General features: G+C 46.4%; 1 protein-coding gene and 1 long non-coding RNA gene across 18 annotated transcripts in view; one reads left to right on the forward strand and one right to left on the reverse strand.

Annotated features, from left to right (window-relative positions):
• The first annotated feature begins 2,689 nt into the window (after positions 1 to 2,689).
• Positions 2,690 to 20,853, forward strand: LOC127540828 (uncharacterized). The gene is made up of 3 exons (XR_007948294.1): positions 2,690 to 3,042; positions 3,715 to 3,896; positions 19,338 to 20,853. It is a non-coding gene; the product is annotated as an uncharacterized LOC127540828 (long non-coding RNA).
• Positions 14,053 to 24,958, reverse strand: part of PCM1 (pericentriolar material 1) — an 89,780-nt gene continuing 78,874 nt past the window's right edge. For 16 of the 17 annotated variants that reach the window (XM_051965698.1, XM_051965713.1, XM_051965714.1 and 13 more), the window contains 9 exons: positions 20,861 to 21,058; positions 18,847 to 18,909; positions 18,382 to 18,526; positions 17,312 to 17,469; positions 16,321 to 16,408; positions 15,441 to 15,697; positions 14,809 to 14,901; positions 14,550 to 14,667; positions 14,053 to 14,366 (listed from right to left, as the gene is read on the reverse strand). In XM_051965698.1, coding sequence (XP_051821658.1) covers positions 14,341 to 14,366; positions 14,550 to 14,667; positions 14,809 to 14,901; positions 15,441 to 15,697; positions 16,321 to 16,408; positions 17,312 to 17,469; positions 18,382 to 18,526; positions 18,847 to 18,909; positions 20,861 to 21,058 — 1,146 coding nt within the window. In that variant the 3' untranslated portion in view covers positions 14,053 to 14,340. The remainder of the gene's footprint in view (positions 14,367 to 14,549; positions 14,668 to 14,808; positions 14,902 to 15,440; positions 15,698 to 16,320; positions 16,409 to 17,311; positions 17,470 to 18,381; positions 18,527 to 18,846; positions 18,910 to 20,860; positions 21,059 to 24,958) is intronic. The other variant, XM_051965701.1, reaches the window with a different exon arrangement.

The raw sequence follows: 24,958 nt of genomic DNA on the forward strand, positions 1-24,958 counted from the left end.
TATCAATTGAAACTCAGGTCTCTTTGTCAAAGAAATCCACTTCCATCAAAATATGTCCTCATACAATATCGTTGTCGAAGTGTATAATGATCTCCTGGTTCTGCTCATTTCACTTAGCATCAGTTCATGTAAGTCTCGCCAGTCCTCTCTGTATTCATCCAGAAAACAGGGTCTTGAACATGCTTTTGATTCCTGGAAAACTTCTGGAACAGATCAATAAAACCGTGGTCAATGATCATGTAAGAAGGAAAGCAATGATTGCAAAGAGCCTACCTGGTATCAGCAAGCACAGGCTTTGTCAGATTAAGCTTTATTTCCTTTTTGACAGGACTGCTAAACTAGTAGATAAAGGGACCTGCGGATAGAAATCACCTAGATTTTATCAAAGCATTTTGTAAAATATCTTATACTGTTCTCCTGGAGGCAGCTAGGTGGAATAGAAGCAGTCAGGTGGTACAGTGAGGAGCCAGGAGGAGACATGAGTTCAAATCCAGTTTCAGATATCTTGGGCAAGTCTAAATTTCCTCAACTGTAAAATGCAGGGAATAATAATATCTCTCCTCTTCAGAATTTTTGTGAGGATCAAATAAAATAATATTTATAAAATGTTGGGGCAGCTAGATGGTGGATAAGAGCACTGGCCCTGAAGTCAGGAGGGACCTGGGTTCAAGTCTGATCTTAGATATTAGATCTTAATATTTACTAGCTTTGTGACCCTAGGCAAGTCACTTAACATCAATTGCCAACATGCATGCACACAATACATATACATGTATGTATATAACACACATATATGTATGCACATGTAAACACAATACATGTATATTGTATAAACACACGTGCAAGTATGTGTGGCTACATATACATGTGTATAAATACATATGTGTGTGTACGTGTGTGGGAACACACACATATATGTGTATATGAAATATTTTGGAAACCTTAAAGCACTAGATAAAAGTTAGATATTATTGTTGTGGAGAATATTATTTTGGAGAAGATAATTAATATACTCAGATGGATTCAGGACTGGTTGGATGACTGGATTCAAGGAGTAGTTATTAATGGCTTCATGTCAACGAGGCAGGAGGTCTCCAGCCGAGCACCTTAGGGAAACTGGAGGATTAAGTTCAGTTCTGAGACCTGTTGCTTAAGAAGGACATTGATAATTTGAAGAGTAGCCAGAGGAGAACAGCCAGGTTTGTGAAAGACCTTGAGTCCATGTTATTATTAGATTAGTTGAAAGGATTAGGTATATATACCCCTATGTTAAAGGAGGATTAGTTGAAGGGATTATGCATAACAATAATAATGTGGAATCATCTGAAAGGCTGGCTGGAAAGGGATCAACCTTGCAATGCTTGGTTCCAGAGGACAGAACCAGGAGTAGTCACAAAGAGGTCAGTTTGGGCTTGATGTCAGGAAAGCCTTCCAGCCACAAGAGCTGCCCCACAGTGGAGTGGGTTGCCTCGGAAGGTGGCAGAAGCCCCCCGGCTGACCTCTCTGATTTCTCCAGTGATGTTGGTGTTAAAATATCAGAGTATTTGCTTAAATCAGAATTTTTAAATCCCCATACCACTTTTCCCTGATAATCCCAAACTGGGCTTTTTGTCTTGCCCTTATAGTCATTCTGATGAGGTCCAACAAGTTACAAAGATGAGGAACAGAACAGTCAAGAAAAGAATCAAATCATTGCCAGATCAAGGGATAAAAGTTTATTATAGTGCTTAGCAAATGGGCAAAGTTCCTAATGAACTTGCAGTTAATGAGGGGAGAGGTAGGACTTTTATGGAAAGGACCCAGAGCAAGGTGTGCGAACTATGCTAACTGTGTGCATCAGTAAATCAGCCGGTGTCCATGCCGTCCTGTTCTCACAAGATGGCCTTGGGAGTTCACATCTATAGCTTCACCTCCAGATTGTATAAGACAACTGGGCATCAGGACAGGGTAGCTCCAACTGTACAAGATAATGCTACAAGGTCAGCTTCCTCCCCACGGGGACTCACTCAGATATTGGGCTGCTACCAGGCACGTAGTCTTTTGCTGGCGTCCATTTAGCCAATAATCAGTTCTGCCCTCCGTAACAGCCCTAGAGAGTGGGCCAAAGCTGCTGGTCGTAATGAAGGGTTTAGACTAGGAGGGCAGCAGGGGGCAAGGGCAAAGAAGGCATCAGGGACCACCTCAATGACTATGGCTTTGGGAGATTAGAGGATCACAAGGTGTGATCAGAAGGAGGAGGCTGCCAGGGGCAAAGATGAGTCCTTTCAAGCCGGCTTTGCCACAAAAACCTTCCCCAGATGGCTGAGCTCCCTCCTGTGCCAAGAGTTGTTTACAACAGCCAGAAAGATTGGCCAAGGACTCTCTGGTGTAGGAGGAAAGTGGGCAAGACTACGCTGTGTCTGTGGGGGCCAGCCCACACTGGCCTCTGCTGCCAATGCTGATGAGCATCTACGGGGATGGCACATCTGGCAGGCAGGAAGCTGGCAGGGTTCATAGCAGGGATTAACTGTTCTTGAGTCTTTGGAGCTAAAAGCCCACAGAGACATTAGGAAACAAATGAAATCCACAAAGAAGCAATCAGATGCCTCTAGGACAAAGGTGCTCAGAACCCCCCCCCAGTCTGTGCCAGACCCCAGATTCATAGCTGGTGGGTCACAGAAGGCAGGCCAAGTTCCTTCTTATCTGACTTCCCTTTTTGTGTTGCCTCCTCAATATTCTGCCAGCACCACTACAAGGCCCACTTTCTCATCCGTCCCCTTATCTCCATTCACACACTTTCTCATCCGTCCCCTCCTCCCCTTCTCTCCATTCACACACTTTCTCATCCGTCCCCTCCTTTCCTTCTCTCCATTCACACACTTTCTCATCCGTCCCCTCCTTCCCCTTCTCTCCATTCACACACTTTCTCATCCGTCCCCTCCTTCCCTTCTCTCCATCCATCACATCAGCTGCATTATGACATAATGCCCTACTTGGCTTCCCTACCCTTGGTCAGTCCCTCTCCAGTCCCTCCATCACCCAGCTGCCAGTAATATCCTAAAGGTAGGTCTGATTATGTCATCTCCCCACTTTGCTTTTAGGTTAAAAGACACATTCTTTTGTTTGGCATTTAGAATTCTAGCTTTATTACCCATGTCTTTCTTCTCTCTCACCCTGACCCTACACACACAGGTTGCTTCTCTGTGTCTCTGTTTATGTTTTACATACACACCTCTAACTTTCTTCAACTTTTACCCAGTATTCCATTTCTCATGGCCTGTTTTTTCCCAGGCTGTCTCTTTCCCCTTTCCCCCCCAGCACTCTCCTTCCTCATCTCTGTCTCCTAAAATCCTGGCTTCCTTCAAAGCTCAGCTCCAGGAGTGGCTCTTTTAAGAGGTCACTCATGATTTCTCTAGTCATCCATGTCCCCTTACCCCATCACTGTATTTATTTTGTATGTATATTGTATTTCCTCTTCTCTTTTTCTATTAGAATATAAGTATCTTGAGGAAAGTACCTGTTTTTCCTCTGGCTTGTTCATACTGGCAGAGGGGCAATGGCAGGCACATTTTAACTTGATAAAAGAACACCAAGAATTCTAAGAAATGAGAAGATGAGATAACAGGGAGATATGTTTGGGCTACATAGGCAGTATTTTGTTGGGGATCTTACATTAATGATCCAACTTCCCTTTCCTTTTTAAAATCTGATTTTATTTTATTTTTGGTTTTGAAGTTTCTCTGTCCTCCCTCATCTACTGAAAAAGAAAAGAAAAAGCAAAATTACAAATATTTTTAGTCATGGAAAATAAATCTTTACATTAGCCATGTTCAAAAAAAGGAAAAAAGGAAGAAAAAAATGGAAAAGAAGATCAGAAAATAGGCCGCCCTCTGAGTCCATCAATTCTCCAAATGGAGGTGAGTAATGTTTTTCAACATAAATGCTTTGGACTTGTGTGGGTCATTGGGTTGATTAGAGTTACCAAGTCCCTCTGAGTAGATTATCTTTGCAATATTAAGGTTACTCTGCAAATTGTCCTGGTTCTGCTCACTTTCCTTTGCATCACTTCATATAGGTTTTCTTCCATAATTTCTTATAACACAATATTTTGTCATATTTATATACTGCAATCTGTTCATTAATTTCCTAAATGATGGATGTCCTCTCAGTTTCTAATTCTTTGCTATCACAGAAAAGTTATATATGTTCTCCCTCTAATCTCCCTTCTCCCTTTTTCTTCCTAGTTCCCTATTTAGTGAAATATATTTCTCTATCCAACTGTATGTCTTTTAATCAGTTCCCATAGGGTAAAGTTCAAATGTCAGTCTCTGTCCCCTACCTCCCAGCCTGCCTTGCGATTTAGATAAGCACCCTTATCATAAGATAATTTTTTCTAACTTTCCTTCCTTTCCCTCTCCTCATTCTTCTTTTTCCCTCTTTCCATTCTTTTCTTAAGATCATCAAGCCATAACAGAAGTCCTCTGGACCATGTCTATTTGACCTCTCTCTATGAATTCTGATGATAGAATTCAGAGATTTATTATCTCCCCATATTTCAATAAGTAGTTTATTTGTTTAATTCTTTATCCTATTTAACTCATGGTTAACTTTTTATGCTTCACTTCTGTGTTTGAGTGTCAAAGTTTGGCTCCAGTTCTGTTCTTTTCATCAAAAATACTTGGAAGTCCTCTATTTCACTAAACATTCATTTTTCTCCTTGTAGCATTATATACCTAGTTTTTCTGGGTAAGTCATAACTTTGTGCTTTCTGAAATTTTGTATTCCAAGTGCTCCATGGAGCCTCCTACTATTATTGACAACCCTGATTCTTATTTTAGTAAATCAGTAGGACGGTTTACCCCGGGTTTCCACTACCGTAGGTCTCACAATTTCTTAACCTTGCCCTTGCTTCTCTCCTGTTTGCTTCAGTGGAAGATGAAGATATGGTCTTTCTCTTCATCCCATCACCTCCCATCCTCGCCAGGATATTGCCCTCTCAGCTACCCCACTTTCTTTAATTATTTCAATCATTCCTCCCTGGTCCTGCAGTTCTTACTAGCTGCCATCTTAAATCCCCCCTTCCTTTCAGAGTTTAGCACCTAGAACAAAGTAATCTAGTCTTGTTTCTTCCACTTCTTGTCCCCATTTCTTCCTTGCATCATCTGACAGAAACTGCTCTCTCCTAAGTCACCCCCTGGTTCTTCATGGCCAAATCTCTCCATCCTCATCCTCCTTGACTCCTCTGTAGCCTCTGATGCCATGTTATCATGGCATCTGGGCACACTGTCTCTCCCTATCCCCATTCTCCCTGCTGGCTTATCATCCACATGACATCTTCTAATTGAGTGAATCCCCCAAAGCCTCCTTTATTCTTGCTCTCCATCCTCAGTTACTATGCATTTGTCTCTATGCAGAAAATTCCCATCTCCTCCATCCCACACGTCCAAGCTGTTTGTTGCTATATCTTGCTGTTTCTATTTCAATCGAGAAATACTTAAGTGTCTCCAGTGAGCCAGAGACTGCTAAAAGCTCTCCTTCGAGTCTAGCCTTCTTACCAGTAGGAGCAATGGTAACCGAGTAGAGAGAAAGAAGAAAGCGCTAAGGAAGAGCGGTTTAGGATAGTTTCAGCATAAATACTCATTACGTTTGCATCTGAAATGGATGACCTCTATATTGATAGAGATTACTTTGATTTATTTTAATTTTATTGTTTCCCTTCCTTAGGAAGGGTTAACTTTAAAGCCAGGCTGCCTAAATATTCCCTTGATATTTAGGGAATAGATGATGGATTAATAAAATTTGATAGCAGATTAAATTAGAATAGGAAATTATCTTTGTTGGAATAAAATAACCATAAAATTTGATATTTTAGGACTCTTGATTGAAAGTCGCGTTCCCTTTTCTGATATGGAGGGTAGGATACTGACTTCTAGCCTACTGATTCTAAATTCCTCTTTTTAGTGAGTCATTGAGAGAGAGAACACAATAAGATACTTCCCCTAAAAGTTCACAGAATGATAGAAATGACGCTTAATCCAATCCAGTATTAAATATAGCAATTATCTCACCCTGGAAACTTCCCTAAATATCCCAACTTGCATAACAGTCAGATAGTGCAAACTGACCTATTTCTCTATTCTTCCAACACTTCCCTATTACTGTGTTACTCTTATGAATAACTATTGGTATTCTGAATAGCTTCGTAAATATGATTCTTCTTCTTTTACTATTAAAAAAATAAGTTCTGTAAATCCATCAATTATCACCTTTACTAGACCTGTATCCTAAAGAGATCATTAAAAAAGGGAAAAGGACCCATAGGTGCAAAAATATCTATAGCAGCTCTTTTTATGACAGCAAATTGGAAATTGAGAAGAGACCGTCAGTTGGGGAATGGCTGAACAAGTGGTATATGAAATATTATTGTTCTATAAAGGATGATGAGCAGGCCGATCTCAGAAAATCCTGGAAAAACTCACAAGAACTGACGCTGAGTGAAACGAGCAGAGCCAGGAGAACATTGTATACAGCGGCAGCGCTGTGACAGATTTAGCCCTTCTCAGCAAAGTAGTGATCTAAGACAATTCCAACATTTTTGGGATGGAAAATGCCATCCGCCTCCAGAGAAAGAACCATGAAATCTGAACATGGAGACTTTCATTTTCCCCCTTCCTCATTGTTTTTCCCTTTTGTTCTGAATCTTCTTTCCCAACAACAGGACTAATGTGGAAATGTGCTTAATGTGATTGTACATGTATAGATATGTCAGATTGCTTGCTGTCTTGGGGAGAAGGGCAGAGAAGGTAGGGAGAAAAATTGGAGCTCAAAATCTTACAAAGATGACAAACCCAAAGCCCCTAACTTCTGGGAAAAGAATTCATTATTTGATAAAAACTGCTGGGTAATTGGAAATTAGTATGGCAGAAATTAGGCATGGACCCACACTTAACACCATATACCAAGATAAGATCAAAATGGGTCCATGACCTAGGCATAAAGAACGAGATTATAAATAAATTAGAGGAACATAGGATAGTTTATCTCTCAGACTTGTGGAGGAGAAAGAAATTTGTGACCAAAGATGAACTAGAGACTATTACTGATCACAAAATAGAAAATTTTGATTACATCAAATTAAAAAGCCTTTGTACAAACAAAACTAATGCAAACAAGATTAGAAGGGAAGCAACAAACTGGGAAAACATCTTCACAGTTAAAGGTTATGATAAAGGCCTCATTTCCAAAATATATAGAGAACTGACTCAAATTTATAAGAAATCAAGCCATTCTCCAATTGATAAATGGTCAAAGGATATGAACAGACAATTTTCAGAGGATGAAATTGAAACTATTACCACTCATATGAAAGAGTGTTCCAAATCATTATTGATCAGAGAAATGCAAATTAAGACAACTCTGAGATACCACTACACACCTGTCAGATTGGCTAAGATGACAGGAAAAAATAATGATGAATGTTGGAGGGGATGTGGGAAAACTGGGACACTGATGCATTGTTGGTGGAGTTGTGAACGAATCCAACCATTCTGGAGAGCAATCTGGAATTATGCCCCAAAAGTTACCAAATTGTGCATACCCTTTGATCCAGCAGTGTTTCTATTGGGCTTATATCCCAAAGAAATACTAAAGAAGGGAAAGGGACCTGTATGTGCCAAAATGTTTGTGGCGGCCCTGTTTGTAGTGGCTAGAAACTGGAAAATGAATGGATGCCCATCAATTGGAGAATGGCTGGGTAAATTGTGGTATATGAATGTTATGGAATATTATTGTTCTGTAAGGAACGACCAGCAGGATGAATACAGAGAGGCTTGGAGAGACTTACATGGACTAATGGTAAGTGAAATGAGCAGAACCAGGAGATCATTATATACTTTGACAACGATATTGTATGAGGACATATTTTGATGGAAGTGGATTTCTTTGACAAAGAGACCTAACTGAGTTTCAATTGATAAATGACGGACAGAAGCAGCTACACCCAAAGAAAGAACACTGGGAAACGAATGTGAACTATCTGCATTTTTGTTTTTCTTCCCGGATTATTTATACCTTCTGAATCCAATTCTCCCTGTGCAACAAGAGAACTGTTCGGTTCTGCAAACATATATTGTATCTAGGATATACTGCAACATATCCAACATATATAGGACTGCTTGCCATCTAGGGGAGGGGGGTGGAGGGAGGGAGGGGAAAAATCGGAACAGAAACGAGTGCAAGGGATAATGTTGTAAAAAAAAAATTACCCTGGCATGGGTTCTGTCAATATAAAGTAATTATTAAATAAAAATTAAAAAAAAAATCTTACGAAGATGAATGTCAAAAATGCTCTTTTACACATAGTTGGGAAAAAAATACTATTAAGTAAAAAATAAAACCCAAAATCAAAAACCAAAAAAACTCACTTGTCAATTGTCTCTAATCACTGAGGAATTATTGACCAATTTTAGTGACAGTAAATTGCTAATTAAATCATTATATTGGAAAGTTTGGTGCCTTAGACTTTTCCCTTTTTTAGATTTAAAATCAGCACATATCTGTCTCCATGATTTGTGATCTGAGAGTCTTGTGGACTTGTTGTTTTATTTTTTGGTTATATTAACTCTGAGTTGACAACTTTTCCTCAGGGGGAATTTCCCAGCATGCTTTGGGGGCACATTTTGGGCTGCTGAGGTGAAGGGTCTCTCTGCCATTCCCAGGTGGGATGCCGCTTTCTCTTGGCGAGACTGAGGAAGCAAGGGGAATCCTTCGTACTTCTCTGAGAAACTCGTAGGAGATGCTTAGATCTCGGCAGACAGAGACGCCCAGGTGGAAAAGGAATCTGGATTTCATGTAGCCTGTGAGGCTTCTGGGTTTGAGGAGGGTCCAAGGGGCAGGGATTTCTTTGCCTTTGGCCCTGTGTGGGGAGAGGGCCACGGCCTGTGTGAGTGATAGCAGCTCTGGGGGGCACAGATCTCATGAGCCCATCTGATCCATGGTGAGGCTTTGGGGGTGCATACAGAAACTTGGGGTTCAGGAGACCACAGGGGACACTTGAAGAAGGCAGGACTCCATTTCTCCTACTATGACTGATACCAATGACCACTTGAGGGCGAAGGAAAGAGAAGGAATTGTCTCCACCATTTGTGCCCACAAACGGTTTGTGTCCATCTTGGGGTTCTGGGCCTGGGCTGCAATCTATCGCCCGCTTGAATTTTACCTTTAATACTCACGACTCTTCCGTCGCCCCCATCCCCACCGCCTCTTCCTCAAAGATGAGAATACTTCTGGGAATACATCCCCTTTCAGGATCTCAAAAGCTGGCCCTGAAAGGGACTTCAGTGATAGAAACAGTCAATTAGAAAATTCACTACAGTCACGCTGAGTCCCGAGCCTGGATGAGGGCCATACGTGACCGGGGTGAGGGTCATAAGTGACCCAGAAGAGGGCCATACGTGACCGGGGTGAGGGTCATAAGTGACCCAGAAGGCGGTCATACGTGACCAGGGTGAGGGCCATACGTGACTGGTGTGGGCCATACATGACCCAGAAGAGGGCCACATGTAACCGGGGTGAGGGCTAGAGGTCTGATGGTCGTGGGAACATTCATTAGAGTAGGGATGACCGGAGAACGAAGACCCCAAATTTTGTTTTGGATGCGTGGAGTTGAGTTCTGTCTGCTGGACATCCAGTGGTTGATTATCAGAGAGGTTTTGGGGGATGAATAGGTGTGAGAATCATCATCATAAATGGGATCATTGAGTTTTGGGAGTTTGATGGGCTCATAAGTGAAATAGTCTAGAGGGAGAGAAAAAGGTCCTCAAAGAGAGCCCTGAGAGATGCTTATGGCTAGAGGCAGGATCTGGGCAGTGGAGTAAGGGAGGCAGAGGAATGGTCAGAGAAGGAGGAGGCAGAAGAGGAGTCCCCGAAACTCAGAGAGAAGGGAATGTCAAGGAGAATGGAGGGATCCATGATGTCAGTGGTTGCAGAAAGGTCCAGGAGGAGGACAGAGAAAGCTAAAAACTTTTTTTTTTTTTTTTTTGGCTAAGACAATTGGGGTAAGTGACTTGCCCAGGGTCACACAGCTAGGAAGTGTTAAGTGTCTGAGGTCACATTTGAACTCGGGTCCTCCTGACTTCAGGGCTGATGCTCTATCCACTGCAACAACTGGCTGTCTCTAAGAACCATTTTTTTAAAGAAACACACTTGAAATTTATACCATGTGTCATATAGCTTGCCCTCTGAATCAATGTAGGAAGGCGGAAGAGAGAAAAATTTTTTAAAAGATTGCTAAAAATAAGCCAACAAATAAAAAGAAATGTATATTGTTGCCTGATGAGGAGGCTTCTTATTTAAATCCCATGTCAGTATTTTAAATCTGGAAGGGTTTTTGGCCTTCCCAAGAGCCACCTCTTTAAAAAAAATTTTTTTAATTAAAAAAAAAAAAAAAACCTTTTCAATAGTATTTAATTTTTATAAATATATGTAATGATAGTTTTCAACATTCATTCATTTTTATAGAACTTTGTATTCCAAATTTTTCTCTCCTTTCTTTATCTCCCCTTTCCCAAGACAACAAGCAATATGATATAGATTAAATATGTTCAATTCCCCTAAACATATCTCCATATTTGCCATGCTGTGCAAGAAAAATCAGGCCTGAAGTGGAAAAGCCATGAGAAAGAAAAGAACAAACAATAAAAAAAGGTGAAAAATACTATGCTTTGCATAGTCACTGTTTTTGTTGTTTTTGCTTACATTTTGTTTTCTTTCTCGTTTTGTTCCTTTTTGATCTGATTTTTCTCGTGCATCAAGATTATTGTATAAATGTGTTTACATATATTGGATTTAATATATATTAAAAACATGTTTAACATGTATTTGCTTCCAATCTAGGGGAAGGGAGTGGGGAGGAGGGGAAAATTTGGAACACAAGGTTTTCCCAAGTGTCAATGCTGAAAAAGTATCCATGCATATGTCTTGAAAATAAAAAGCTTTGATAATAAAAAATAGGGGCAGCTAGGTGGCTCAGTGGATAGAGAACTGGCTCTAAAATCAGGAGGACCCGAGTTCAAATCCAGTCTCAGACACTTAACACTTCCTGGCTGTGTGACCCTGGGCAAGTCACTTAACCCCAATTGCCTCAGGAAAAGAATAAAAAATAAACAAAAGTCATTAAGACAAAAAAAAAGAAAATACTATGCTTTGATTCACATTCGATCTCCATATTTTCTCTCTGGATGTGGATGGCATTTTTCCATCCCATCCCAAATCTATTGGAATTGCCTTGAATCACTGAATTGTTGAGAAGACTGTTACAGTTGATCATCACATAATTTCTTATTATTGTGTACAATGATCTCCTGGTTCTGCTCACCCTTGGTAAGCTTGCCCCGGCACGCTCGCCCTCGGTACGCTCGGCCTCGGTAAGCTCGGCCTCGGTAAGCTCGCCCTCGGTACGCTCGCCTCGGTAAGCTCGCCTCGGTAAGCTCGGCCTCGGTAAGCTCGCCTCGGTAAGCTCGGCCCCGGTAAGCTCGGCCCCGGTAAGCTCGCCCCGGTAAGCTCGCCCCGGTAAGCTCGGCCTCGGTAAGCTCGCCTCGGTAAGCTCGCCTCGGTAAGCTCGGCCTCGGTACGCTCGCCCTCGGTAAGCTCGGCCCCGGTAAGCTCGGCCCCGGTAAGCTCGCCCCGGTAAGCTCGCCCCGGTAAGCTCGCCTCGGTAAGCTCGGCCTCGGTAAGCTCGCCCTGGCACGCTCGGCCTCGGTACGCTCGCCCTCGGTAAGCTCGCCCCGGTAAGCTCGGCCTCGGTAAGCTCGGCCTCGGTAAGCTCGGCCTCGGTAAGCTCGGCCTCGGTACGCTCGCCCTCGGTAAGCTCGGCCTCGGTAAGCTCGCCTCGGTAAGCTCGCCCCGGTACGCTCGCCCCGGCACGCTCGCCCTCGGTAAGCTCGCCTCGGTAAGCTCGCCTCGGTAAGCTCGCCCTGGCACGCTCGGCCTCGGTACGCTCGCCCTCGGTAAGCTCGCCCCGGTAAGCTCGCCCCGGTAAGCTCGCCCCGGTAAGCTCGCCCTCGGTAAGCTCGGCCCGGCACGCTCGCCCTCGGTACGCTCGCCCCGGTAAGCTCGCCCCGGTAAGCTCGGCCTCGGTAAGCTCGCCTCGGTAAGCTCGCCTCGGTAAGCTCGGCCTCGGTAAGCTCGCCTCGGTAAGCTCGGCCCCGGTAAGCTCGGCCCCGGTAAGCTCGCCCCGGTAAGCTCGCCCCGGTAAGCTCGCCTCGGTAAGCTCGCCTCGGTAAGCTCGGCCTCGGTAAGCTCGCCTCGGTAAGCTCGCCCTCGGTAAGCTCGGCCTCGGTAAGCTCGCCTCGGTAAGCTCGCCTCGGTAAGCTCGGCCTCGGTACGCTCGCCCTCGGTAAGCTCGCCCTCGGCAAGCTCGCCCTCGGTAAGCTCGCCCCGGCAAGCTCGCCTCGGTAAGCTCGCCCCGGTACGCTCGCCCCGGCAAGCTCGCCTCGGTAAGCTCGCCCCGGCACCCTTGCCCTCGGTAAGCCTGGCACGCTCGCCTCCGTAAGCTCGCCTCGTTACGCTCACCCCGGCACGCTCGCCTCCGTAAGCTTGCCTCGGTAAGCCCGGCATGCTCGCCAAAGACAGGAACCTTGCTGGAAGGCGGGTTAAGAAAAGGATACGTGACCTTGGGAAGGCAAGCGGGGCTTGTTGAAGGCTGCTGGGGGCTGGGCCCCGTGCTCCGCTTCCTCACTAGCTGGTGCTGCTTTTTCTCTCCGGACGGAATTTCTCTGAGAAGCCTTGGGGGACGTGTGCGGAGAGAGCAGCTTCGGCACCGGCGCTAACCGGGCTTGCCTCAGAGCCGGCGTCCGGGGCTCAGCTGTAGGAGCCCCTCACAGGGGCTGGGGAGGACGCCCTCTGCGCGCAGCTGCTCTCGGCCCTTCTCGGCTGGGACAGCTCTGGGAGAAGTGACGGGACCGAGGACGGGCCGCACGAGCACACGGGGGTCCGGGGGAGGGGGCGGCGCCGGCAAAGAAGAGGGGCCTGGGAAGCTGGCGGCCTTGGCAGTGGCGAGGATGTCACATTTGGCAGTAACGGGGACATCGGAAGCGCCAGCGTCTGAGAGGAAAGCGGAGCTCTGCTTGGACGGCGGGACATCCGGTTGGAGACGCTGAAAGGGCTGGCAATGGGAGAGCAGATGGGAGGGTCTCCACAGTGCGGCCCCTCCCGGTCTGTGCAATCCCTCCTCCGCAATAGGAAAGCAGCTTTTGAGCCCCTCGAGCTGGCGGCTCCTGGAAGGCGGAGAGCGCAGGGACTGTGCCTGGGAGGCCCCAGGGAGGGCCAGCGAGACCCTCGGGCCTGCTCACACCTGGGGGCAAAGCTGCGGGCGGGCGGGAGCGGAGGCTGCCCAGCAGCATGGGGCGGCCTCCCAGGGGCGGCCACAGCCCCGCCCCTTGTTCCCACGTGGGAGGACCGCAATCTGTCACGGGCCAGTCCTAGGACACTGTCAGAGCACGAACCGCGGACTCACCGAAGTTCTGCGCCGTCCCCGTCTGACGCGGGAGGCGCCTGCGAGGGGCAGGTCGGATCACTTCCGATATGGGGAATCTGAAGCTGGTTTTGTCCTTCATGGCCTACGGGTGTCCGGCTTCTGAGGCTCCTGGGACCGCCCCGCCTGGATAGGCCAAGCACCCCCGGCAACCCTCGCGGCCGTTACTCTGAGCCGGCCGGTGACATCAGGGCTGAGAAACAGCCCCCGGCCCCCACCTTCTTTCTGCAGGAGAGAAGCCCTAGTTCATGCTGCCCTCCCAGAACGACCCCAGGGGATGGTTCCTGGCCTCGAGGGTCCCCAACCGTCCCCCGGCTTTGAGAGGCCCAAACAGCCAGCCCCCTTCTCTCCTCTAAGGGCCATTAGGGCTGGAGGCCAGAGGCAGTGCTCCCGGGGGACACAACGCCCCGAGGACCTTGGCAGGAGAAGCCAACTGTGAGGGGCCCTTCCGACGCACACTCGGGGCTGGTGACTGCCGGTGTCTCGGCAACGCGGGAACAACTTGTACTGGTGCGTGCAACATAAGGCTCTGCAAAGATCCGTTACAGACAAGTCCAAACTTTATTTAAAACTACATTTTAAGTTTAAAGTTACTAAACAAATCACAATGAAAAAATAAAAAAACAGTGCAGCAAGCCTCGAATCTAGGGAGGATCCCGTCTCCGACGTGTGACCTGCCTGAGCAGAAGAAGTGAGCGTTAGCTATTCTAAAAGGCAGTGGGTCAAAAACTAATTTACATTTTTATACAGATGGAAATAAGTTTATTTAGTGCCCATGGAAGATATGCAATTGGTGGAGTGGCAGGGGAAGGCAGGCGGCCGGAGAGCTCTCACACACTTCGGGCTGCAACGGTCTCTGAAAAACAGAAGGAGGATGCCTCAGGTGAGTGGCCAGGGCCGGCTCAGAGCCCCGGGAGGGAAGGCTCTGGGGCCGAGGGCGCGAGGCAGAAGCCGGGCCCCAGCAGCTTTCAGACCGCTGCCCCCTTGGGCAACCCTGTCACGGAGGGGGCTGGGCAGGTCTGGTGACTCCCTCCCTCACCAGGTTCTTTCAGGGTCTGAGGGTCTCCAGCCAATTCTTCAGTGTGAGTCACGGCTAGTATTTCCTCAGATAAATGGTTACTCTGTTCTTCTGCTGCCATTTTCTTCATTAGATCTGCCTTTGGAGGGAGAAAAAGGTGAGAGCTCTCAGTGATGGAACCCCAGGCTCAGAGCAGGCAGGGACAGCAGCCCAATCTCCCCCTCTTCCCCCCCACCCCCTCCCCAAAGGCTGGTTTGTAAGAAAGCAGAAAGCCAAATACCTCAGAATAGATGGTCAGCTTAAGGGGCAAGTCCTCCACTTTCACAAAATCCTCTTCATCAGACTTTTGGCTTAAATGGCCAGATCCTGCTTCCTGCTTAGGAGAAACAGTATATGCCTTAAACCCAGCCAACTACCCCCTCCCCACCCCCCACTGACATCTTGGCGGCTGAACTGGCCTTACACCTCTCCTCCCTGAGACCCCTCTGGCTATCCACCTCCCCCCTTCCTAGGCTCAGGCCTTCCCCAATCCCTGACCAGTCTCCCCGCTCTGATCTCCCACGTGTCCTTCATTCCCAGACTTAAATGGTTTCACTTTTAATTCTTCTGCTCAGTTCAAGGACAGCCACCGTCCCCGTGCCCTCCTACCACAGGGCCTTGAATGGAGCAGCCAGGGAAATCGGCACCGACACTAACCTAGCCCAAGCTACAGAAAGAACCTGGGAGCGGCTGACAAGGAGAGCACGGCAAGGCAGACCCACAGCAGCGACTGCCCCCGCGCCCCGACAGCCTTCCTCAATGCCAGGGTCACTGACAACCCTCCCATGGCATCGCCGGCCTAGATACCACTTGGCATTGCCCAATGTATGTGAGACACAGGCCCCCAGCAGACTGGGCACGGGAGAAACCTACGTAATCGTTCACCAGCACCGGCGACTCGGTGTCAGGACTTCCAGCCACAGAGCTCTCGGGGGTTTCTGAAGCCGATTTTACTTGGGTGCTTCCGGGAACGGAGGCGTCCCCCTCGGCGATGGGTAAAGAAGGCTTCGGTTCTTCCGGAGGCCCCGTGGCGGTCACTGTGGCCTCCAGAGGGGGCAGGCTGCCGAGGGGTGGCTCCTTGTCCAAGACATTAAGGTAGCAAGGCATGGCAGGAGAGTCATCCTGGTCACCTGTCACCAAATGATCAATATAAAGTCACCCCCAACCCTGCACTGGGCTTGCTCGGTGAGACAGCCTGGAGAAGGAACGCTCACACCCCGTGGGATTTTTGAGAGAAAAGGCGGCTGTTAGACTTGCATGGCAGGAGCTGCACACACGGAAGTCTCTGGATGGGACCTGGATCTCCTGATGGAGGGGAGGGAGCTCACCACCCGAGGGCCGGCCCCCAGCGGCAGCGGATAGCCCAACCACGGCTTGGACCACCTGAGCATCACCTTACCCGGGTGCAGCAGGGGCTATGGGTGTGTGCCAGCCACACTTTTCTCTTTGACGCTTTCTTTTTCTATAAGGTTACACATGGCCTTTCTTCAGGGATGCCTGTACAAACTCAGTTGTGTTTATTCACCAAAAATTTTAACCAAAGATCAATAACAACCAAAATCAGATGGAAAGTCATGCTCAAGATTTACTTTAATTAAAAAACATTATTCATTTGAAACGCAGTGAGGCTCTGTTCCTCTGGGAACGTGCCCACGGACCACCGATAACACAGGAAGAAGCCTCTTTTACTTGCTCCAACCAGCAGGGGCTCCCAGCCTGGGCAGGAGGCTTACCTAGCTGGGGAGACGCTTACCTTTATGACTACTTTGGCCATTAGGAGGTTCCCGCTCAGATGGGATATTTTCTTTCTCCACAGGCTTCTCAAATTCACTTTGTAGAACCTAAAAGGGACAACAGACGGTCACTGTGCTGATGCTGCTGGGTTTTGGGGGGCTGGGTTGGGGAAGGACTCGTGCTTACCCTTGCTTTCTATCACACAAATCAAGTCTTCTGGGCAAGTGTTCTCCATTGTGACAGATGCAGTGAAGAAGGCGGGCAAGGGTAGAGCCGCCATAGGCAGTGGATAAGAACTGGCCTCAAAATCAGGCCAATTCCTTTCTATGCTACCAAAGGGGCAGCTACCAGATGCCCTTGCCCAGGGAGCTCCACTCAGGTCAAATGGACAGCTCGCCCAAACAAAAAGGGGAGCCTTCTCGGGATACCCCGCACGCTCAGGTTCCAGGGGCCGAGACCTCGCCACACTCTGAGAGGCAGAACATAAGGAATCTGGGCGTCCTCTGACCCAGCAGCTTTTTGGAGCCGACCTCCCCCGCCCGCTCAGGACAAGCTTGCAGCCCCTTCCTGGAGGCCCCAGTCCCGGAGAGTGCACTCTCTGTAGCTCTCCTTAGCAAGAGCAGTATGGGTGCCCAAGCTCCTGTGGAAGGAGGACAGGGTCTGTTTTTTGTCTCCCTCAAGCACTGCTTGTAAAGCACAAACTACGTGCGTGTCTTATGTTGTCTGACCCTAGAGGGGAAGCCCCAAAGCCCACAGCTGGGCCTCCTCCATGTGTCTCTCCCAGCACAGGACACTTTCTAAGTGCCGGCAAAGGGTCCCAGACCTTAATCTTAACAGGGGACATGAACCATAGTCCCTATTCCCTGCTGACCTCGGGGGTCCTCTTTACGTAAATGGCTACAGAGGGCAGTTTAATGTGAGGGGGAGGGAGAGGAACGCCGCCAAGCTTGGAGTTTCCAGTCACCACACATGATGGCCTTTCCGTCGCACCCCCTCCTGCGCTCTAATACCTGGTCCTGTTCGTTCTCCTCCGTTGCTTCGTTGTTAGCCTGAAGGGACGTCTGGACATCCACAGGCCCTTCTTCAAAATCCTCAATCTCTTCGTCCTCATTCTCATCTTCTCCACTCCCGTAATTTGTCAGAGCCTGTGTTTCGGCTTTGGACAAACCTAAATTGAGGAATATCCTGTCTCAGGACTAGCCCTGGATGAGAAGGAATCTGATTTTTCAGGTACATCTCATGGGGCGAGTCCCACAACAGTTCCTGATCTCATTCAATGTGGTCTGTCTGGTGGATAGACCCTGACTGGGTATTATCTGCAGCCTAGGCCTGGCAGCCTAGGCATTCCCCTCTGGGAAAGCTCTCAGTTGTTCTTGGTAGAACCCTACACTTCTGGACCTGGAAGGGCCTGAGAAGCCTCGTCCTAGAATTCAGAGTCTCCATTTTACAGAGGTGGGGAAGGGGCAGGTGTGAGGTGAGATCCGAACCTGTCTGTCTAACCCCAAAGCTGGGGTGCTTTCCCAGCCTTTCTAAGCCCAGGACAGACTCTGAACGCAGGCCTCTCACCAGCTGGGCATTGGGGCTTCCCTCGCTTGCACTGGTCTGCCTGGGACACACCTGCAGCTCAGAGCCATCACCTCACTCCCTGACAGATATACCACTCTTCCTGTCGAAGGACCCTATAAATTCAGGCCAAATGCTGCGGCCAGAAGACCCCCCGCAGTTCGGTTAAGCAACAACAGACCCTGGGGCTGCTCCCTGATGAAGCCACCCAGGCTTGTCGTGACGACAAACTCCCCTTTCTGGATGTTTACTAACTGTTCTTTAACGTTCTGTGTTCTAGAATTTAGCGGAGAAACCAAGTCAAAGTCCCCGGCTGAGGCCCCGGTACGTGCAGGCTGTGGGCTGAGGCACCCCTTGTACCTCCCACCGTCTTTAGAAAGTGGCAGACAGCCCCACAACCACTGGCACATGCGCGCTCTCCGCAGTCCGAGCCTCCCCCTCCCTCCCGGATCCTGAGAAAGCATCTCTCGGGGGCAGCCATCGAAGGCAGCTGCGCGCTCCCAGCAGACCAACTTACTGATGGACACGGGGCATCCTTCGCTCTCTTCGTCTTCCTCCTGATCCGACACATCCGACCTCGCGTTCTTGGGAGCCTCGCCACCACTGTAGGCCTCGGGCGGCGGCGGCAGCGCCTGCTTCACCGTCTCGGTCTCGTCCTTGTCCTAGCCACAAACACAAGGGAAGGGTCAGCACCAGCACCCCTTTGACAAGTTCGCTCTTGGAACAGAGAGAAACTGGGGACAAAAAAGATCACCAAAAGGACCGGAGAGGATACAATAGAATTATTTTTACACAGCGCTAAAGATCTTTCCTGACTGGAAAGAAGGGAGCCATCAGAAAGGGCTCATCAGCTGAGAAGGGATTCCATTCTCAAGGAAAACAATTAAGCCAAAACACCAATGCAATACTATCTAAGCAGTGGTGGGCGATAATTTACTTAATACTGAACTGGCTAAAATAAATTAAAGTTTTAACAACATACTTTATCTTCATCATCAATTTCTCCAGCAGGTGAGCCAAGATCTCCCTCAAGAATTCTTTTTGCCTATAAGAAAACCAATTAATGTTTTCAATTCTTTTCAGACAATATGGGAAGGAAGTGAATTGAGAAGAAACTACTTAGCAATAAGCCAATCGAAATGTTTCTAGGCATCAACATGGACAAATGCTGGATTCTAACATGTGCTAGCTGTCGTTTCCTTATCTGTAAAATGGAGATAGTGATCTTCCTATTGATTGATTCATAAAGCTGCAATAGAACATTTTGTAAGGTTTATTTAAGTACAACTGTTGTCACTTCACAGGCTGAAGAGCTCATGTAGATTTTCCCTAGACTTCAGTGGGAAAGATTCAGTCTGGAATGGCACTGAAATCAGCAAGAACTAGGTTCCAACCTGTCCCAGACACTTCCGAGCTGGCAGGTCACTTCTTCCTCTGTAAAGCAGGCTAACACCAGCCCTTTCTCCCTCCTAGATGCTGCGTGCCCCAGAAGGGAACATTTCAGAGTTAGGATTGTCTGCGATGCAGAGCACCAGGAGCCATGCCGAAACTGGGACACACAAGGGAGAAGTGATGAGCCCCAGAACCTCCCCACACCTCACCAGGAGCATCATCAAACTAGTCTTTTTGACTCCATGAGTACACACTTGCACCCTGAGGTCACAATTTCCCTCACAGAAGAATCAAGGGTGAAGGATGTCCAAGAAGCAGCCTGATGGAGCGTAACGACCCTGGACTCAGAGTCAACAAAGCCTCTCTGCTCCAGCTCCCCACGGAACCTTGCTGGCAAAGGGCACTGAAAAGGGAAAAGACTTTGTCTCTTTCTGTCCTCCCAAAGCCTGGCAGGGAGGAACTTAATAAATCCTGAGACTGACAAGCAACTGGATAAAAAGGAGTTACTGTTATTGCCTCTCCATCAACTAAAAAGAACTAGCAGTTTTAGAAACGCACACCTCCCTCTCCCAGGGTATTGCTTCTGAATCCCCCCGCTCCCTGCCCTCCCCCCCCAATCAAGTCTGTCTTGCTGGCCCTGCGTGTGCTAATCTGCACCCTTAACAGGCGAAATGGCCTCTGCAGGACTTGTCACAGGCAGCGAGGCTCTCAGGCCTGCTTCCCCCGACCCCTCCCAACCCCCTGCTCCCTAAGTGGCATAGGCTGCAGCTTCTAACAATGTTCGAAGTTCTCAGGGACCATGAGGACCCCAGACACTGCTTCAAGATGGACATCCTGTCCATCCTTAGGGCCCTAACCTCCTTCAGAAAGCCGCCTAGAAGCCCTTGCACAGGCCCCTCTGAATTCTGCCAAGTGTCTGCAGCTCATTCATCCGCCTTCCTAAGAGCTCTGTGTGAGGATTCCAGGAGCATTGAAAGGTTTGCAGAGTGCTTCATATCCCTGGTCTCTCAGGTTCTTCACAAAAGACAGCACAGCTCTTTGCACATTAGCCAGCGAGTCCCAGGAATGTGCCAGCAGCCCCTCCCCACAGCTGGAATGTCCCTGCCTCCGGAGACCCCACCTCATCCCATCTCACCAAACTGCTCTGTGAAAGCTGTCCTAATCCAAGGCCTACCACACTGTCTCTAGCTAGCCTCTTACACCAATTCCCCTGGCCTGTCCTCCCATGTGTGAATCCCTTCTTCCCCAGCTCCTTCTACCGTCCGCCCTGGGAACAATAATCAAATCACCAGGATTCTGGGTATGATAAGGGACTGCCTCCAAGATTCCAGTCTCTATTCCATCATCTTGGTGATTTCTGAAACAAAAACTCCTTTCTTTGCCATGTCTACTTTGTCTCCCCTTAGGAAGCTAGGATATGAGTTCCCAAAAGACAAGAGACCATTCTCATTTAGTTTGTGTACCCTTGACATCGAGCATTGCTTAGCATGTATTAAGTACTGAGTAAATGTTAATTCATTCATTCATTTATTCATTTAGATGATCATGGAAAATGTTTCTATTTTCTTAAAGCTTTCTATAAAAGCAAAGTCAAGATTATTCACCTCTTTTGCATAATTCTGTATCACTCCAGCAGCTTCCATTTTCCTTTTGCATCTTTGTTTTACAGAGATACTATTGTTGTCCAGATCTTGCATAAGCTTGAAGAAAGCCAATTCATTAAACAAAACTTCAGATATTTCAACTAGAAGGTCCTCGCCACAGTCCTTCAGTTTTCTACCGGCAAATTTTGCCAGTGAATCCTGTTAAAAGAAAAGTAATACTCAAGTCACAATTGATGAGACAATGATCAAATTAATCAATCAGACTAATTATCATGGGGTAAGGCAAAGTCCGTCTTCTAGAATAGTAGTAAAAGCAGACAGTTGTTACTCCCTGGAATTTGTTCCTTAATAATAATGGACTTTGAGAGAGGCCATCAAAGTCTTCCCAACACGATTCTCATTATTCCTCTCTCCCGCTTCCCCCATACAGAAAGGCAATGTCAAAAATTATTACTCCAGTTTTGTGGCCGCCTCTATGCACCACACTGTCTGCCTGTCTCCCTCCTTCAGTGACACACCCCAGCACGACATTAATAAATCTCTCCTTGTGATTTTGCACTATTTATGCTAGTTGACATAGCAGCTAAACTATCCCATAATCCTGAGAAACAAGAGAAACCAGATGATGCTGAGAGATCCACAGTCTTTGATAACACAACATTCACTCTTTTTTTTAAAATTTAATTCAATTTAATTTAATAATAACTTTATATTGACAAAATCCATGCCAGGGTAATTTTTTTTTTACAACATTATCCCTTGCACTCGCTTCTGTTCTGATTTTTCCCCTCCCTCCCTCCACCCCCTCCCCTAGATGGCAAGCAGTCCTATATATGTTGGATATGTTGCAGTATATCCTAGATACAATAGATGTTTGCAGAACCGAACAGTTCTCTTGTTGCACAGGGAGAATTGGATTCAGAAGGTAAAAATAACCCGGGAAGAAAAACAAAAATGCAAATAGTTTACATTCATTTCCCAGTGTTCTTTCTTTGGATGTAGCTGCTTCTGTCCATCATTTATCAATTGAAACTGATAGGTTTCAATTGTCTCTTTGTCAAAGAAATCCACTCCCATCAGAATACATCCTCATACAATATCATTGTCGAAGTGTATAATGATCTCCTGGTTCTGCTCATTTCACTTAGCATCAGTTCATGTAAGTCTCACCAGTCCTCTCTGTATTCATCCTGCTGGTCATTCCTTACAGAACAATAATATTCCATAACATTCATATACCACAATTTACTCAGCCATTCTCCAATTGATGGGCATCCATTCATTTTCCAGCTTCTAGCCACTTCAAACAGGGCTGCTACAAACATTTTGGCACATACAGGTCCCTTTCCCTTCTTTAGTATCTCTTTGGGGTATAAGCCCAGTAGTAGCACTGATGGATCAAAGGGTATGCACAGCACAACATTCACTTTTAACAGAGGCAGTGCTTCTCAACACAATGAAGTGTCCGCCTGACACCAAGGTGCAATTCTCTAAGAAATGGGGGTGAAACGAGGATTCCTAATGGACACTGCTTTGAACAGGAACAACTACATGAAGTCAGGAAAAAGAGAAGAGGAGGATTCAAACTGTCATTACTATTTACACGGCTCACAACGGAAGATCTAAATGACCCAATCATTTAAACCTAAAACTTAAAGAGATAAGAAATTCTACAAGGTTGCCAGATACAAGATTAAGCTATTAAAAACAGTACAAAAAAAAATTTTTTTGGGGGGGTGAAGCAACTGGGGTTAAATGATTTGTCCAAGATCACACAGCTAATAAGTGTTTATCTGAAGCTGGATTTAAACTCAGATCCTCCTCCCTTCAGAGCCAGTACTCTATTCACTGCCCCATCTAGTTATCTCAACAACACAAATTTTTATGTATTAACAAAAACATCTTTTTAAAATATCCCATTTATAACAATGAAAAGCACGAGTATCACCTTAAAAATTCCATGGAGCGCAACAACAAAAAAAAACCCATTAACTGTTGGGGGAAGATCTTATCACTTATGATTCCATGAAAATGTCAAGGTATCTCTAAAACTAATGGCAAAAATGAAAGAAAGCTTAATAATTGTTCATGGAGAAGGCAATTGAATAGAATAAAAATCATTATGTTAATCAAAGTTAATTTACAGACACTACATGCAATACCAATCTAAATAGCACTGATTTTCTTTACAAAATTATAAAAATCTCCCCTGAAATATATATTAAAAGTTTGTCTTCTGTATAAATGTGAACATATGCACTCTTCTACACTTGAAAGCATACACTTTTTTTTTTAGTGGGGAGAGAGGTCTAGATAGATGACATTAGGGGTGCCTAGAATTCTCAGTGTGTAAACTTCTTTCACCAGTTAAGATTAGCTTGTCTCGTAACTCTTAGTCTTCTAGAGTTTGGTGGTGCACTGAGAGGTAAATAATTACCCTGGGGGCAACCCAGTCAGTATGTGCCAGAGATAGGACCTAAATCCAGGTCTTGGCACTATTCTAGCCTTCTATTCACTAAGCCACAGAGTAAATGGATCTAAAGTATGACATCCAAAATTGTATGAAGCAAAAAAATTGGAGAGTTAATGGAAGAGAAATCTCTGACACTGACCCAAACACATTCAAAAGACTGGGGCTAGTCTGATCTATATTTAGATAAAAAAATTTTTTTAAATAAAAATCAAATAAATTTGTGATTAATAGTAGTTGGGAAAGTTGTCCAGCAGGATCACACACTTTATCCTGACTAGAGATCATCTAACTCCAAATCCCACATCCTTTCCCCAAGGAACAACTTTCTACCATTGATCTGGCAAAAACAAAGCAAAGGTAAAGAAAAGGATATGCACAATAACAATAACTGGCCCATCTCTTGTCAAAGGAAGAAGAAATGTAAAGTTAGGAAGAAGAGAAAGAGAAGCAGTTTTGGCCTTCTAAGGCAGCCCATGTTTAAAGGACAGCTGAAATTAGAATCAAGGTTATTCCTTGCATCCAGCCTATCCAAATGCACCTCTTTACAATATCTACCTCTGGATTCTCATTAAACTTTCCGAGTCCAGAATGAGTAATCCCTCTTCTGCAGGCAGGCCATCATAAACCTGCTCAGTCTGAGCATCCCTCTCCCTCTCTCCATTTGGGACTCAGATTCAAGAACTGAATCCAGTATACCAGAGAAAACATGATCAGAACAAAATCTATCAGGGGATGTATCCCCTATTTCTACGAAGTTTGGCCTCTCCATGTGGCCAAGCTTCTTCAGCTGCCACAACACACTGCCGAATCACACGGAGTCCGCAGCTCAGCAAAAGCCTTACACCTTTTTCAAATAAACTGCATCCTGACCAAACTGCCCTCTTTTGGTCCAGTCAAGAAGCCAGGCATTGTGCTCAGTGGGATTAAAAAAAAAAGGCAAAAGAAAGTCTCTGCCCTTAAGGATCTTACAGTCCAACAGGAGACAAAAAACAAGCAAACACACATAAAGCTATGGCGAGGATAAACATGAAATATTAACAAAGGGAAGACACTGGAATTACAGGAGTTGGGGAAGGCTTCCTTTAGAAAGTGGGATTTTAGTTGGAACTGAAAGGATAACCAGAGAAGACGGCAGTTGGAGCGGAGGGAGGAAAGCCTTTCAGGCTTGGGGACGGTCAGAGAAAATGCCCAGAACTGAGAGACCAAGGATCTTGCTGGCGAAATGGCCCAGAAGGCTGGTGTCATCGGGCTGGAGAATACATGTCGGGGAATAAGAAAGTGAAAAAATTGGGACGGTAGGAGGGGACAGATGACGAAGGGTTTTGAAGGCAAAACAAAACAAAACAAAACAAACAAACAAAAAAAAAAAAACACCCACACACAAAAAAATGTTTTGTATGTGATCCTGGAGATAATAGGGAACTATTGGAGTTGACTATATTTGTGACACGATTAGATTTGTGCTTTAGGAAAACCACTTTGATGGCTGAATGCAGGATGGACTGCAATAGAGAGACTTGAAGCAGGCTGACCTACTGGGCACTGTTGGCAAGGTCCGAGTTTGAGATGATAAGGGTATGGGCCAGGATGGAAGTACACTGGTTGAAGAGAGAGGGAAACATACT

This window comes from Antechinus flavipes, chromosome 6 (genome assembly GCF_016432865.1).
Source record: "Antechinus flavipes isolate AdamAnt ecotype Samford, QLD, Australia chromosome 6, AdamAnt_v2, whole genome shotgun sequence".
In the NCBI taxonomy this organism is placed as follows: Eukaryota; Metazoa; Chordata; class Mammalia; order Dasyuromorphia; family Dasyuridae; genus Antechinus; species Antechinus flavipes.